Source organism: Zophobas morio, unplaced genomic scaffold (genome assembly GCF_036711695.1).
Source record: "Zophobas morio isolate AGI-343-1 ecotype UQ-CSIRO unplaced genomic scaffold, CSIRO_AGI_Zmor_V1 ptg000002l, whole genome shotgun sequence".
NCBI lineage: Eukaryota > Metazoa > Arthropoda > Insecta > Coleoptera > Tenebrionidae > Zophobas > Zophobas morio.
In genome coordinates, this window is record NW_026972107.1 from 25,163,628 (window position 1) to 25,180,672 (window position 17,045).

General features: G+C 34.5%; 1 protein-coding gene across 2 annotated transcripts; it reads left to right on the plus strand.

Annotated features, from left to right (window-relative positions):
* The first annotated feature begins 1,796 nt into the window (after positions 1-1,796).
* On the plus strand, positions 1,797-13,938 carry LOC135131457 (uncharacterized). 2 transcript variants are annotated; one of them, XM_064059232.1, is made up of 7 exons: positions 1,797-2,490; positions 2,538-3,304; positions 6,184-6,320; positions 6,572-6,731; positions 7,776-8,428; positions 8,702-9,118; positions 12,703-13,938. In XM_064059232.1, exons 1-7 carry the CDS (start codon positions 2,145-2,147, stop codon positions 13,625-13,627), a joined length of 3,405 nt encoding a protein of 1,134 aa, XP_063915302.1. In that variant the 5' UTR covers positions 1,797-2,144; the 3' UTR covers positions 13,628-13,938. The 2 variants fall into 2 exon arrangements, with proteins under 2 accessions (XP_063915302.1, XP_063915310.1); XM_064059240.1 differs by having other exon boundaries at positions 1,798-2,490; positions 6,193-6,320.
* The last annotated feature ends 3,107 nt before the right edge of the window (positions 13,939-17,045 follow it).

Consider the following 17,045-nt stretch of genomic DNA (forward strand, 5'->3'; position numbering starts at 1 on the left):
TTTCAAACGCAACCAACAATACAGTTGTATAACCGTCTTTGATATGGTTTTTTTTTTTAGTAAAATAACTCTTTGGTTTTGCTAATTTGAAAATAAACGTCAATAGGTATTTAGGCTAAAGGCAAAAACGAAGAATGTCAAATCAAGAATTCTGGATACTAATTTATCTACAAATCAGTGTAGTAAATATTCCAAGTGTTGCATTCATTATACTCGCTATTTATCAAAATTATATCAGTCTTTTTGTTGTTTGAGTATACTTTACGTTAGTTCTGTTAAAAAAGATATGAAATATCAAACGTGGTTTTAAAATTGTGTTTCTGGTTGTTTTGAATTTTTTTGGGGTGAAAACTTCGTGATTAATCCTGCATCTATTATATAACTTTATTTTATAACCAGACTTTAACTACACTTTTCACCCCTTCAGTTGTATGATTTGTGACTTCAGTGTTAATTTTGATTTTTTTTTGTTCACAACATCTGTTGCAATAGACCAATAACTTTATTTTTAATGGGCCACCATAAGTCGGGTATAAATAGCAAATTTCATTAAACTAAAATATGAAATTAAGCGTTTTTAAGAGTTTAATGGAGCTTTTATCGCCATTTTAATAATGGTTTGACAAATCCTGAGATAGGGGACCCATCGTACTTACAATGAAATTGAATACATCCGAAGATGCAGTGCATGTATATTTGATATTATATGTAAACAAAATATAATTGTGTTCTTTTAAACCAAAATTATGAGCTTTTCAAGTAATGCATCAAAAAATTGTCTTCCACACAGTCTGATCTTCTGGTATTACTATTTTTTTGTTGATAAATTCTTTCCTCCATGGAATATGGAATCCTCTGTCAAGTACAAAGTTCCTAATTCCCTATATAGGGACTTTTGTGTCAAGTCGAAATAGAATTTTACGCAAGCACTAAGAAAATTCAAAATTTAAACATGCCCCCCAAAAATAAAATGGTTCTTGCATTAAGACCTGGGTTAAAAAAAGTCTCCCAACCAGAGATTTTAAAGTGTGAAAGCAAGAGAACAGCAACAGAGCACCATATTTACAAATGTCACAAAACAAGTAACTTAACCTAACCTTGTTTTCGTATTCCACTAAAAATTCGTTGCCATGTTGCCGTATATGTTAGTGGCGGAAATTGCGACGTTGGTGGACTTTAAAAAAGTACTTTTTTTAAAAACTTCGACAGAAGAGGTACAGTCAGGGTTTTCTGATATTTTGAAAATTTTGATGAAGTCCATGCTTTATTGTCATTTTGACGTTTAAAGTTTAAAAGAGGTGTGCATCCAATATCAGCATGCCCGCAGTATCAAAAATGTCGCAACTAAAAAACTAATAAGGTGTTAGAGGTGTTTTACTACACTTGTGACAGTGGAAATACATTGATGTCCAGGATTTTCTGGTTCCGATTGTCTGTTTTCCCACTTGTCTCTATACTCTGTGGTATATAACGGGTTGCCTGCCTTTTATGTATCGAATTTTTACAATTATTGCAAAATTATTTACACTTAGTTTATATGTTTTTAGTTTTAGTTTATAATATTTTGTTTCTAGTTTTAAAATAAAAAAAAAATAAAAATTATATAATTAGTGTCTACGATATCGCTGCATTCTTTTTTTTTTCATGTAAATATAGTATATAATACATTTTATCATTAACATTTTATTCTAAACAATATACATGATCTACTTATCCGAAAAGTTCGATTTTGTGTACTTTTATGTAACTACATATTTTAAAAAAATTATTGTGGGATGCGTAGTTGAGATGTTAGCCACCACAACACCCGGCCTGTTGCCCGCCATTTTTTCAGCAAATGTGCTGCCATCTTCAAACATCATTTTGGCGTTTGGTGTACTGTTGATTGACTGAAGGCTAAAGATGTGCAAAAATTTTGACAATTTCACTGTGTTTACATATTGCAAAACGCATTATCATATTTAAATGTTGATCCGTAAGTAGTAAAACAACTATTGACGAGAATAAGGCGTGTGAAATAAGCGTTACACAAAATGATGCAAACGACGCTTATGCATCCATTGACATGAACTGAACGCCGAGGAACGTTGCACTGATGCTTCGCATTGTTAGTCTTTCTGCGTAATATTTGAGCATTTCGAAGTATGGACGAAGAAAAAAAGGAACGGGAACGGTCGAAGTCTCCTGATGGCAGTAACCCAACTAGTGAGGAACCTGTGGAAAAAGCCGACGTAAATGGTGAAGGTGAAAATCGAGACATTAGCGAAACAAGTGTAGATGAGACTGTTGCTAACCCGGTTGCGAATTCTCCAGACGAGCTAGCGAAAGAAAGCGTCGAAAAATCAGATGATTTTGTAGCCGACAAATCCAGGTCGAAGAAGCGGAAAGCAAGTGAGGCTAAAGTAGGGGACGAAAGCGCTTCAGAAGAGAGCGTTAGCGACATAAAAGACACACAGTTACAAGATTCAATAAACGTGAAGGCCGACAAAGGTAAGTTGTTATTCTGTCAAGGCAATGTTTTTAGGTTATGATTTTAGATGACTCTTCTGCAAATGAATCGTCATCAGATTTGAACATACCCCCAAAACAAACGTTAGGTAAAGGAAAAAGGGCCCGAATTCCTAATAAACGTTACAGCGATATTTTATTATCACCGCAACCACGTTCACACAAAACTAACCTTGAAAACGGTGACAAATATGAGAAGTACGAAAAGATCGAACCTGAAAATGACATCTTTAACACAAAAGATGACGAAATTGCGAGTTTACCGAACGTTACGTCTCTCAAGTCGAGGTCAAATACCAGCAGTCCAGCTGCCAAACGACTGAAATATTCCACAGATGTTACAGATCCCAAATATCGCAAACCATTTGTGTATGGTTGGAAACGAGAATTAGTATATAGGGCGACGTCTGATAATCCAAATAAACGAAATGGGGATATTTATTATTATACGCCGACGGGGAAAAAGGTTCGTTCCATGAGGGAAGTTTCAGAAAACTTGAAAAACAAAGAATTAGCTTTGGAAAATTTTACGTTTTTCAAAGAACCTTTAGGTTTAGATGACCCTGAAAAAGAAATTATTCGTGATGCAAAGGCGTGGAACAAGAAAGTGATGCCGAAAACAGGTTCAAAAACTCCAAGAGTTTTAAGTCCGAAAGTGAATAGTCCAAAAGTTTCAAGCACACCAAAGGCAACAAAAATCACTAGTCCGAAAGTTGCTCCAACGCCGGCTGAGACTTCTGTGGAACCGGCTACAACGAGGACCAAAGCATCTACTCGCAGCTTCGAAAATCTTAAGGTATCAATATTATTTGATAACATTGTCATACCGCATTACAGTCATAATTTTGTTTTTTTTTTCCACAAAGAAACAGAATGTATTGGTTTTCAGTATACAGTAGCGTTCAGATTTCAAGCTGAAATCATAATTGAAGCCAAGTCGTTGTAATTAATGTGCTTAAAATAATTTCGTATATAAGGTCGTCTTCCAGTCAGTGATCAGGCGAAGAGTAGTTATTTTTTAATCCAAAATTTAATCGAATAAATTGCATATTGATGCATTTTGAGTAGGTTTTTTTGTTTACCATTGTTAGAAAGTGGTATTGCAAATTTTGTATCTGCAAAATTCAGTCCACTTACACTAAAAAAAAAAAACAAAAAAAATTGGCAGTGTATATTGTTGAAAATTAGGAATGTTGGAAACCTAATTCCATTTTTCAAAAGACCGTCAAATATGGGACGGAACAGCTTGTAGAATATACAGTGCGATAAAAGCCAATGTGTTCTCTAAATTATTTTATTGGCAATTATCAAAGTTTAACCTTTTCATTTGTTAAATGATACGTTTATTCAAAACGTCTGCATATAATTTTTCAAAAAAGTTTGATGAAGAAGCATGTTACTGGTGTGTTCTGTGAAAATATTATCATAGTCATGACCCGTTTTATTCTTTTTAGTCATAAATCGAATATTTTAAAATTCTCATGCGAATTAAAATATGTAAATACTTCAACGTAACTTTTATCAAATTAAAATTAACGAAGAAAATATTCCTTCATGTAATTGAAGAATTTGAATTTGAAGCACACTTAATATTTGAATTGTTGGAATTTCCATAAAATGAACCTACCAAATTAAACTGAGTTCAACCTTGTTGGGTAGAGTATAATTATTGAGAATTGTTTTCAAACCAGCTTGCTTTTAAAATACAGGATGATTCAGCTTAAATGATTTGCTTATCCCTTTCTTATAGGCACCCCAACATACATTATCCGCTTACTTCTTTATTAAAAAAATCATTTCAAAATGCCATGAATCCAAGTTTGCTTTTCTTTTTTGAAACGTTAGTATATAAAGTAATACATAAACATAAGACATTTTAAAACAGTGGTTATTATTTTTCAATAAAACACAAGATGTTCAGAATAACATTCTCGATCTGACCACCTCTGGTCACAAGCCTCAGTTCCGCTCATAAAACTACATCTCACGCATTCCAACATTTCGGGACCAATGTTCTGACGTACTTGTCCAAGTTGTTCTTGTAGCTCAACCATATTTTCAAATGGCGTTGCAGATACCTTTCCTTTAACGTATCCCTATAAAAAAATAATCCAGTGGTGTTAGATCGGGATTACACAGTTTGTACACTTCCAGCTGAATCAGCCGGCATTGTCATTGACTTTAAAATCCAATGGAGATTTCTGGATTTTGATTTGATATTTTCTACCACTGCTATCCGTAGCTTGTAATAAAGTACTCATATGATTATATTTTTTGCTTGGAGATAGTTCTCGAGAACTAGCGCCAAATAAGTTGAGCGGGCCAGAAAAAAGTAAAGAGTCAGCATTCATTCACTGTTTATATTATTTTAAGAGTAAAACTTTTAAAGCGTCAAATACGAAGCAACGAATCTTTTACAAATATCTTACAGAAAGGGTACTAGTGCAATTAAGACGATGATGAGAAAAAATTCACGAAAGCATTGTTGGTATATTAAAGTAAGTTGACTTTGACCTCTCTCACAATGAACTGTTGCGCACGATTGAGAAAGAAATGGTCGAGTTGCATTTAAAATTCGGTACCCGACAGAAGTTCTTACAAGAGCGAGCCAATGTTGTTAGAAGGGTTTCAGCAGTAGGCGTTCGCTATTTGTTTTACTTTCTAATCTGGTCGAGAAAGCGGTACTCATAAAAGTAACAAATACTTTGCTGACGATTTATATGCAAAGGCTGAAATTTTGCTTTCGTTTTGTACCAACAAGATAGAAGCACAATGGTTTAAGAGAAAAGGGCCAAAGTCAACTAACTTGCTTTAGTATACTAATTTTTTGTATACAACTTCCAAAATAATTGAAAGGACAACTACTTGAGCTTCTTTCTTTTATTGTCGTTGTTTTATTTTATTTGTTTTTAATTGTATAAGCAAATCAGTGCTGACAATAAAACTAGGTTACCTAATATTGTAGACAACTCTCAGACGTTTGAAACAAAGCTACTGTTCATGTGTACAACATAAACTTCAACATTTTTATTATTTAAAAATACAACGGAAAAAATAAGCTAAACAATATATTTTTTTAGAACCTGTTAACAATTTATTTCGGTTTTAAATTTTTACTGGTTTGAGTGGTGCTATGACAGAAACGATTTTGTTTTTCTCGTGAACAAGACTGCAAATTTGCGAATGTTTTTTCGTTGTTAGCTAGGTGTTACTTCATGATTATTTTGTTCTACATTGCTGTTGGAATTTTAAAATTGTATTTTTCTTGTTTAGGGAGACTTGAATGTGTCTTGTGCTTTATTATAGTGATAGAAAGTTATTTTTTGGCGTTGTTTAATGGGAAAGATGAAATTATGTGTTGTATTTTCTTGTTAAAAAAAAGCTGCACAACCCATGAAAGGTTTCTTCGTTGCTAATATGTATGTCTTGTTTTCGCAGTGCATTTACACAAAGTCGAAATGAAAATATTTACTTTTTTTTCATACAAATAATCTTTTCTGGTCTCCTGTATAAAATTTGTTGCTTCATACTTGAGACCAAATCTATTCGCATTTGCATTTTTTTATTAATTCTTATGGAATCAAGTTACCATTCTCATCTGAACTGTTCATTTTATCACTAAGGTAACCTTTTAGTTTTTCTCACTATAACGCTAAAATATTTCATTTCTGGAAGAATTTACAGGTTAAGTTGCCTCCCAGCAAAAGTAAAGCAGAGAAAAAGGCCAAGGTGGAAAAAGAACCCATGGAAGTCGACTCACCGCCCACAAAACGAGCCGCCAACAAGAAGACCCCAGCGAAAGTAACCCCAAAGTGAGTAATTTCATCCTTTGATTAATCTTCATCTGGCGCATGCTCTATCCAACACTGCAAGGAAAACACTTCAGACATTCCATCATTACGGTCTTTAATAAATAAGTAAAGTAACTATCAGAAATTGTCTCAAGTGAGTTCTTTTTCTCGTTCTGTTACTTGTATTGGACGTAGTTTTTTGCTTCGACGCAAATAAATCACCTAATCGTTCCCCCTCGAACCCCCAATCCCTCACCACCGTCGTATTGCAGTGTAGAAATGGAGGGCAAACCGTGCCAACCATGTTCGATTCGATGCCAAGGTGTTTTGGGTATGGTACCTACTCTTCAATGTCGACTTTGCCTATGTCTCTACCATTACGAGTGTGTTGGATTATCACCGCATGTGCAGATACAGGAATACGTCTGCAAGGTACGAAGAAAAAGGTGTTTGGGAACCTTGTCGTCGAATGAGAGTCATAGTCTGAGATATGAGGCTCGAAATTTGGGGCTACAAATTTTTCTTAATATTTTTCGAGGTTTATGGTCAACGATGTTGTATCTCATTGCCTTTGTTTTGCTATATGTAGAAATATGCATGAGCAAGTTTGTTTTGAATTACGAACATCTCAAAAGTTGATTTTTTTTTATAAAAAATGCTAAGTATTTGACAAGCGGGGAAGTCATACATTTGTTATAGCAAAATTACAGAGATATACAGTTGTGATGGTTGATATCAGTGTTGTACCGACTCTACTTTATTTGTGGCATGTTCAGATCATCCTGCAAAAGATAATTTTTGATTAAATTATTTTAAATTAAAAATGCACATCAGAGTGAATCTTGTTTCATCCTGCATCTGATAGATCGACTGAATAATAATAATAATTAAAAAAAAAATGGAAAAGCAACTGGATGAATTACCGCATGCTTAATCATTTGTAATTACATTACCAGTGACTTGTATAATTTAAGAGACAGATCCTGATTTCTTTCTCTTTTATTTTTTCGCATGGTCCGAGTCTTGTATTTTTTTTTTATTATTATAGTAAACATTAATTTCAAATTACACGAAACACTAATAATTAAAAAAAAATATGCAAAAATACGACAAAATCTTGCATGGAGTTTGAATAAATAGTTGAATAAAAAAAATGGAAATGTTTTGTAAAAATGCGTTTTGTTTTAACCATTTGCAAAGTTGCGCCGGGTACTATATCGCTGGCTATACCTCAAAAAATGCTAAGAGTGAATTTTCGTGCACGAATTTCTCGCTTCAGCTCCCAGACCTGTCATGATGTGCTTATTAATTCTTCAGATGGTGTTAAAGTGGGGCCGTCGTTAAAAATCCTGATTACTTATTACAATCCAAGAGAGAATTAATTCGCACATTGTTGTCAGCAGTGTGCTCGAGAGACGATGGATGTTGTCTTAAAGAGAAGAACAAAAATGAGTAATGTTCTTTGTTGTTCTACAGAACTGTCGACTGGAACATGGTCAGAACGTCGCAACATCCGCGTCAATCGTTCTGCCGCCCCTCACCCCCATTAACACCTTGAAATCAATGACGACACAGTCGACAGTCTTGCCAACATTGCAACGCATACCGCCTGACTCACCTCAACCAGAAGCGACAACTCCTGGCGGTGTGCCGAACATGCCCCGTCTGCTTCCTTTACCCAAAGTTGCTAAAGACGCGCCCCCACCACTAAAACCGACCAAAAACAACCCCCAGAACATAACCGAAACGAAAAGTTTGGTCGGTTCGGTGACCTCGTGGTTGCCGCATAGTTCAACCATCCAAGTTGACAATATGCAGAGGAATAAAGAGAACGAGCCCGCGGAGGCTCCAAGACCACAGTACGTTGAATATTTAGCTGGTAGGAAATTTTTAATTATTCCGAAACACAATGTCGTTTCGGTGTCGCCGACGAGTGTACCTAGTAAGCAAAAACAGCTGAACTTTATTGAGAATGACTGTGTTAGTAACGATGAAGTAAAAGACGAACTATCGTCGCCTAAACGTGTTCAAAGTGGTACTACTGAAAGGACAGACAGTGTGGTGGGGGCTACTGATGAGGTAGTTACTGATAGAAGTGAAGAAAATCGTGCTGATGAAGATAGACCAGAGTGAGTTTCTTTGTGACATAATTAAATTTGATTTTTTTCAGGCAAATTCGTTTCACATTTTCCCACCTTAGTTCCTTGTCATCGTTAGGTTTTATTTGCAAAAACTGCTCCAATACATTTTGCTGTTATTTTGTTTTGTAGTGCTTTCAGCAGCTACTAAGAACATCAAACTTTAACCTACCAAAGTATAAGGTTTGAAGTTCTTTTAAATCGCAGCTTACAATTACCATTTCGTGAAATACAAAAGTAACAGTTTTCTCTCTTTTGTTACAGAACGGTTGAGTCTCCAAGGGCGAAAAGACGTGCTGTTAGATCGAATAATGTTGTGTCAAATGACAAACATGAAGAACCGAAATTTATGGACAGTTATCTTCAGAATTTGTCGTATGGTTACAATACGCTTTTGTACGTTTTTCAGTACCTTAAAGTGCAAGATTTGTTAAGAGCAGGGTGTGTGTGTACTATGTGGCGGGATATAGCAAGTCATCCGTCGTTGTGGCGAACGGTGCGCATGAAGAATTCGCAAGTTCATAGTTTTGAAGGTTTGGCGAATAGTCTTCAAAAACATGGTACTGTACATCTTGATCTAAGGAAGATGCTGTTGCCGACAAATGGAGGGGATGATATTTGGCCTGAGTTTTCCAAAGCTATCCAAAAAGTGCAAACTCTACGCAAAATTGAATTGTGCAGGTAAGTAAAGTTGTTTGTGGAAGTGGTGCACTTATGGTTTTTTGGAAACGAAAAGAGAAAGGGGTATAAATGCGCGGCAGAAATTTCCTAAACTGTTTTTTTTTAAGAGAGTAAAACACTAAATAGTTTTTATTTTTTTAATTCCTATGTAATTTTCAGTGAATTGTTTCACATGTACGATTTTAAATTTCCCGCGGTTGTGGTGCTATGCAAGATGGCGACTGTTCAACTTCAACTTTTGGGTTGTAACGTCAATCTATAATTATTTGAAGTCTTTCCATGTCAATTATCTCCAGATGTTAGAAAGTAGAAGAGTCCAGGTCCGGATTGGAACCATCCTTGCTCTTCAACGGAAATGAGCGTAATTTTATGTGTAAAATGGATAACAGTATAAAAGTAATTATCTATGCGGAACTAAGTTGCATATAAGTACGTATATAATTCGAATAAAATACATACATACAAAAAATAAGAAATAAATGCAGACATATTATGTAATATTCGTAGTACACATAAACAAATATCAGTTTGATTCTGATTCAGATGCATCTTAAAAAAACGGTACTTACCTTACTTATTCTTAAATTTAAGAATAGCTCAAATCCAACCTACCTACCTGCTAAATGTTTTCCGACAAATTTGGATAAACTAGTGTGAATAATAAATATTTCTTACCATTGTACTACTATCCATATCATGCTCGGCAATAAAATTTTATGAGGTATATTTTCGTTTCCTAAACTATTCGTGTCAAAATCATGGAGTAAACTATGGAGAGATACCACCCATTTTTTTAGACAAATAAAAAAATTGGTTTTAATAATGTAAAATACATTTTCCGACGATCTAACATTAAACTTATTATAACTACATGATTTCTCTTTAAAATTAATGCCTTAATGTACCATTTTACAAAGTAGATATGTCACTACTTTTTACAACATTCAAATGTCATTTTCATTTCAATTCATATTCCCAATGCTGTACATCGAATTAGTTTATATGTGAATGGAATCAATTTGTGTATTAAATGAAAAATTATTTTAAATATTTTGGTTTTTGAAGTGGTATAAAAGAATTTGATGTTTTCCGATTTATGAACTTCAAATCTCACTAGAAAGATATCAAGAAATTTCGCAATAAATTTACATCGATTTTCGATGTCAAATATCGGTACAGTCAATTAGTAATCGTATGAATCTCATAACCTAACAACCGGTATAATAACAACAAATAGTCAAAAAGTGTTGTGTATTTTTTAGTGTAAATTAAAATAAAATGGACATAAATAATGATAATGAAACCTCCCCAACACTTACTCCACCAAACTTCGCAGAAAATGTGAACATTGCGACAACAGATCTCATATCCAAAAAATCAAAAAAAAAGTGCGAAAAAACATACGAAGAATTTATGTTGTGATTTGAATTTTGAATGTTTTGACGATCGTACGAAAAATTTTAAGTATACGTCGTTGCTTTGCGTATAGGTAATTTGATTCTACATAGTATGACCAAACTACCTGAGATGATTTTGTTTGATGGGTTTCAAAATTACTTTGACAGTAAGTGACATTGAACAATGTTAACTAGACAGAAGTATAAAATTTGGTAGTGTAAACTTGTCTGCTATTTCCACGAATCAAAAGCAAGGATGAACGCTCCATATGCATTCAGCGCTGCATTCTTATATGAATTGAACTACAGTGTGGTTTCGTCTTTATAATAAGAAAATGTTTGGTCAGACAAACATATTTATTGCGGTCCACTTTGATATATGTAGTTGTAAAAACTATCTGAAGTTGAATAACATTCGTCTAAACTTACAAGCAAACGCTGTCAATTACTTTATGAAGGGTTATAATTTTCCGACTCTTCTTCGGATCAAGATCCTACGTAAAGCCGTCAATCAAGATTACTGGTAGGTATTTTTTGCCAGAACCGTAATCTGGTTCAACCGTCAGTTATTTACCAAAACCATATTTTCACTTCTCAGAAATTTTATAAAACCGTTCAAAAAACCAAGAGAATTGAAGACGAATACAGCTCGAAAAAAGTACCACCATTAATTATTACACTGAGACAGGAGAATGAATTCAAAGAGAGTCAGATTTTATAATTTTTTTCTATTTAATTATACTTTTTATTAAATATTACAATATTAATAAAATAAAAATTAAATACTTAAAAATTAAGCAGCATAAACATTTTTTAAATCAACGCCAAAGTTTTATCGATCTTTATTTTGGTATCTCACTTTCAGTATGTGTGTTACATACCTACTCGCTTGTTTATTCCTAAAGAATATTATTATATTTCGCATTTACCGAGTTTTCATTTAAGCGAGTGAGCTTTGCTCCAGATTACTTACTATAATCGGGACTCCATTGTCGTTAACTCCTTACATAATGAAAATAAATATTTGTAAGATTAATTCTGAGGAAGAGAATTGTTAATACAAAAGTTGTAGTATTCACAGAAAATTTTAAGTCCGGTTCTGTTGGACAGTGGCCAGAACAATACTACCTGGGATATGATTTTATTGCAAGTTGTGGTGTGGGACAGCAAATACCCCTCATAAAATAAATGACGGCTTTTGCTTATAAGTTTAGACAAACTTTGGCAATTAAGCCATAACCCCACTAGCTCTTCCGTCATACTTTATTATAGTTGGAGCAACTATATTTCGTGTTTATTTTATTAGTATTTAAGTTATCCCACCTCTCACAACCACTCGCTATTTAAAATCTGTTTACCTACCATCAACACTGCAGGACCGTCTTCCTTATTTTATTATTTAATCCTATTGCCTGTTTACGGCTACCACCATATAAACAATGTTATTTACAACTAATGCGATTTCTTTTCAATGTAGTGGTGGTTGACTTTTACGCAATGGATCCGATTTCACTACCGCCATATAATTTTAGAAGAAAGGGACAACTATAGCGTGAGTGTATAGTAGTGCAAATTCTGTACCGATTTTATGATCTGTCAAAGTGATTATGGAGTGTTAAATCTTTAGGTAAAAAGATTTACTAATACCTCGGTAAATTCGTGTCTTACTACCTACGTCAGCACCAATTTGGGACCGAAATCCATTATTAAGTCATTATGGACAAAGTTTAAAAAGCAGCCACAACATTTTTCAATAAAACTAGAACAGACTTCATACCACGAATATAGAAACAAATAAAATGAGAAAAAATTAAAGGAGACAGGCAAATTTGGTGGTCGTCTTTATCACAATCATTTTGTGCTATTATCCTAATCACTCATTGTTAGGGTGGTCTCTGTAAGATATCCTGTCGTAAAATCGGTACAGAATTTGCATCCCTATACATACTTTCATAAAAGTAAATATAACACAAAATTATGTGAACTGTTCCGTCTAATGGTGTTTTTGTGTGAACGGCTTTTTTTGTAGAATTGTTATTTGGGGAATAGTTTTTTTGAAGGAAATTATTGCTTACTTTGTTCCAAATTCAATTGGGACCCTATTTTGACCAAATTATTCTATGGTATTTCAAATAGTCAATCACACGTTTGTTTTTTTATATTACAATCATTTATTTTGTTTTTCAGGTGTCCGGCATCTGTTGTGGAGCAACTGGCCGTAACCAACAAAGATTTGGAGGTGATAAATGCCGTCACAATCAAATGTGAAAGCATGAGTCTCGATATGTTATCATCACTAAAAAATCTAAAAGAATTACGATTGAAGTCAACCAGTGGATTGACGTTATCTTCTGATATTACTTCGTTAAAAGAGCTAACAAACTTAACTCATTTATCGCTCACCTCTATTAAAGACCTTAACAAGATGAACCTCCAGGTGATTGCAGCATTAAAGAGTCTCGAATCGTTGGATCTTGGTGAATGTAGTGACTTTCCGGCTAATTTCGGAGAAGATATTTTAACAAAATTAAAAAATCTTGAGAAGCTAAGGCTAGAGAAAGGACAGGGTAATTGCCATACGTTCGAAATATTGGATGCAGTGAAACAAATGCCTCATTTAGAACAGTTGGAATTGGTTAATTTTGACATCAAAAGTGGGTTTGATGTGGCTTTAGGAGGATGCAGGAATATAAGAAAGTTGTTGATTATTCCTACGTATATTTCTCAAAGTGCTACAACAAACCATATGGTGCTGGGTGGTGTTCTAAGACTGCAAAGTACGCTGTCACATTTCGTGTGGGGAGTTACTTTAGAATTGTTGCGTGTTACCGAATTGTTTGTTGATCAGTGTGAAGACCCAGATAAGAAAGAGAAAAAAGATAAGAAACCTGTAGGGAATGGTGACAGCATTCCTGTTTTGAAACCTGTACCTTTGATTACGGACAAAAACGATACAATACCTCCAGCCCATGATCCACCGCAAGTGGAAATTCTCCCACTACCTAATCTTCAGAAATTGTTGTTGCAGAGTTTACCAACGACAAGAGTTAAGATTCTCAAAATTCCTTTTCATGCCACCTGGCGGCAGAGTATTACTGATACGGTTAATTAATTTTATAGGATTAATACATATTTTATCTAGAGTTTATTGTACTGATAGTGTAGATATAGAACTATTTTTGTTTTTACATGTTTTTTTCGAATTTTGTTTATCTTCGATGTACAATATACTACTACTTAAAAACTGTAAATTGTTTATAGCTGTAGGTTTCTACACGTAAGCTTTAGATTCAAACAAACATTAAGGTAATACACATTTATATGTCCCACATTTTTCATGTGGTTTTACTTTCCCGAAAATTTAACGTATTTATATTTTGAACCCTCATTTTTTTTGACTTTATATTAAACCTTGTACATTATGAAATTTTCAATAAATATTTTTTAAAATTTCGAAATGTAATTTTGAGTCGATACAAGTGTATCTGGCCAGAAAAAAAACTTAAATTTTGAAATTTCATGACAAAATGTCAAAACAAAAACAACGTGCAAAAATTTTTCGTTCCTACACGGAACGCCGTGTGATAACCCAAACATCCCGCCTTAAATGGACATGTGAAAAAACAATTTGAAAGCCAGCGAAAAATTCAAAAATTCAAATATTTGGCCTTGGCTGTGATCGTCTAACAAAATACAACCTACGTAGTGTTTTTTTTTTGTGGCGGAATGCGTTCAGATGTAAGTGGTTAACTCCAAGGTTGGAAAGTACCGCTAAATAAAACACAAAATATATGGAGGACACAAAACTCTTTATTGACGGTTTGAATCAATGCAAATATTTGAATATCACATATGGCAGTCAACAAGAGAACTAAATTTTAATAAAAACTCTATGATTCGGCAGCGGCACCAGAGCACTATAAGAGTGTGGCGATCGAACAATCTCAATTTCATTCGAGAGCACAGCAAAATTACCCATAGGGGGCGTTGTAGAAGAGCGGAGTTTGGAGCTTCTGGTCGTGGCTGTTCTCCTATCCACGACGGTGATTCTAGCAAGCACTGCCGCACAGCACTCCTCCATTACGAACATGCCGTACGAGCAGGCCGTTACGATCGCAAACTCGTGGTTGGGTCCCGGCTATGGACTGAAGTCGACAGCGTCACGTCATCCCAACCGCCTTTGACTTCTATTCTAACTCTGCGTCTTTTGTGCAAATGGCACGATCGCCAGCTCGACAAGGAACCGCGCACTCCGCTTCCACCACGTGTTTCTGTGTTATTTACCTCAATTCCATTTTAAATATTCACTTTCTATAACTGATATGAAACTACAACTGAACAAGTGTCAAAGTTCCAAAAACAGCAATAAACAACATTTAAATTCGCCATACACATATTCACAAAACAAAAAAACTAGCAAAGATTTATAAAAACAAAAAGATCTGGTGTGAAATAAAGCTGCTGGTGCACATAAAAAAATATTACTGCAGACCATGAAAATTTACGTTCAATTTAAATTATACAGCTAAGAAAATTACCGAGGCTAAAATTCTGAGATAGAGAAAAATGCAAAGCTAACAAAATTACATGAGGTCATATATCTAATAGTACTATATTGCTAACTGGCCACAAAAGATTCGGAAAACATAACGGTAGAGCAATATATCGGACCTCTCTGTCTCTCTGTGGTACTAAACAGTACTGCGCATGCACTCGTACTTGGTTGATTTGTAGTGGATAGCGTGACTGGATGCGTTTTGACATTTCGTACTTTCGCTTCTATTTTGTGTACATGCGCACAGACCCTCGGTACTCTTATAGACAGAAAACAACATCTTCTGTCTCTCTCTGTCCGTGAACACCGTTTCTATGTTACTTCTGAAGAGCTAGCAATATAGTACTATTAGATATATGCATGAGGTTAATAATTTATGTCCATTCGAGTTATTGGTAAAGTATTAAAGGTGAAGTTATTCAGCTGCATTGTGGGCCATCGTTTTACATTCCCTCAAACAAACACAAAAAAAAACATAGCAGGTAATCTGGAGGTTCAAAATGTCGTCGAACGAATGCGTAAAAAATATGTCTCCCTGTGGCGCTGTGCAATTAATGGTCTAAATCAAAGGAATAAAATGCACGTCCCACATGACCCACAATGTTGTTAATTTGTTCAACGAGATTTTACAGTTCAAACATGTTCTCGGTTTGAAAACACTTTTTCAGCATGGTCACTGCCAGAACAAAGAATTTACCTGATGTTAAATTATGCCACACTTTATCAACGATTCAAACAAAGAATTTACGTTATGTTAAATTATGCCATTATCCAAGTGATTGGTTACTTAAAACAATTAGCTTTGACAGTTTAATCGTGGACTATCTCCAGCTCATCCCAAACAAAACACATGATAAAATAAACACAAAATGCATCCAGTGTTGCGAGGAATATGCGTTTCGGTGATACAATTTTCAACGTTGCGAGAAAAAATGTCTCGGTGATGTGATGATGATAACCAGGGGCGGACTGGCACTTTAAAAGTGGCCCGGGCAAAAGATTTAACCGGCCCTGGAGGCGACCCTCATTTACTACTTATAGTAAATTTTTTTTGTGATATTTTGTAAAATCAACAATTTTACATTTATCTATTAATTAATAAGGTTAAAATAAATAATTTTGTTAAGTTGTAGCAATTTTATTTTTTATATGCATTATACCAATATTATACAGATTATTTTAATAATTTGGCCATAACCAGGGCCGGCTTAACACAAGCCCATGACAAGGGGCGCCAGGCTGCGGGCGGCGCCTATGCTTCTCCATAGAAATAAATTAATAGGAGTATTAGATTTGCATTGAATTACTACGTACAAAATATTATAGCAGGGACAGACCAAGGCGCCCATCGAAACTTTGGGTTGGGGAATTGGACCTTTAGATCAATACCGACAAAAAATAACAGATTTATGACTGCCATTATCTGGGTAACAATTTGACGAAACAGCGGTATGACCAAAACTTTCTAACATTTGTGACGTTTGTTGGTACCATAAAACTCCTTGTCGGCACAAACTTAAAAATTGTATTTTCCGAGTCTAGTCGGCTGGTTGTTCAGTTTTGTTATATTTTAAATTTTAATTTCGAATAACACTGAGGTAAGTCTAAATTAAAAATAACTTTGAAATCGTATCAATTTTACAATATTAAGAATTTAAAAATTTTTGTAATGTAAAGATTTTTAACATAAATCTTTACATTCCCCTATTTTGTCCAATTGGGGCGGTATTTCCAAAAATCCTTTCTCAGTGGGTGCTTATGACACAAAAGGAATCTACTATCCAGTGGCGGCTCGTGACTGTCTGATGTGGTGAGGCGATGATAGAAGTTTGACAATAATAGTAATATTACTTGGTCTTCTAGTTAGTAATGATAGAAGTCTTGCCTGAATACCGGTCATTCCCGGGTCAGTGGTAGGTCCTAATAATAATAATAATAATAATAATAATAATAATAACACCCATAACACATTGAA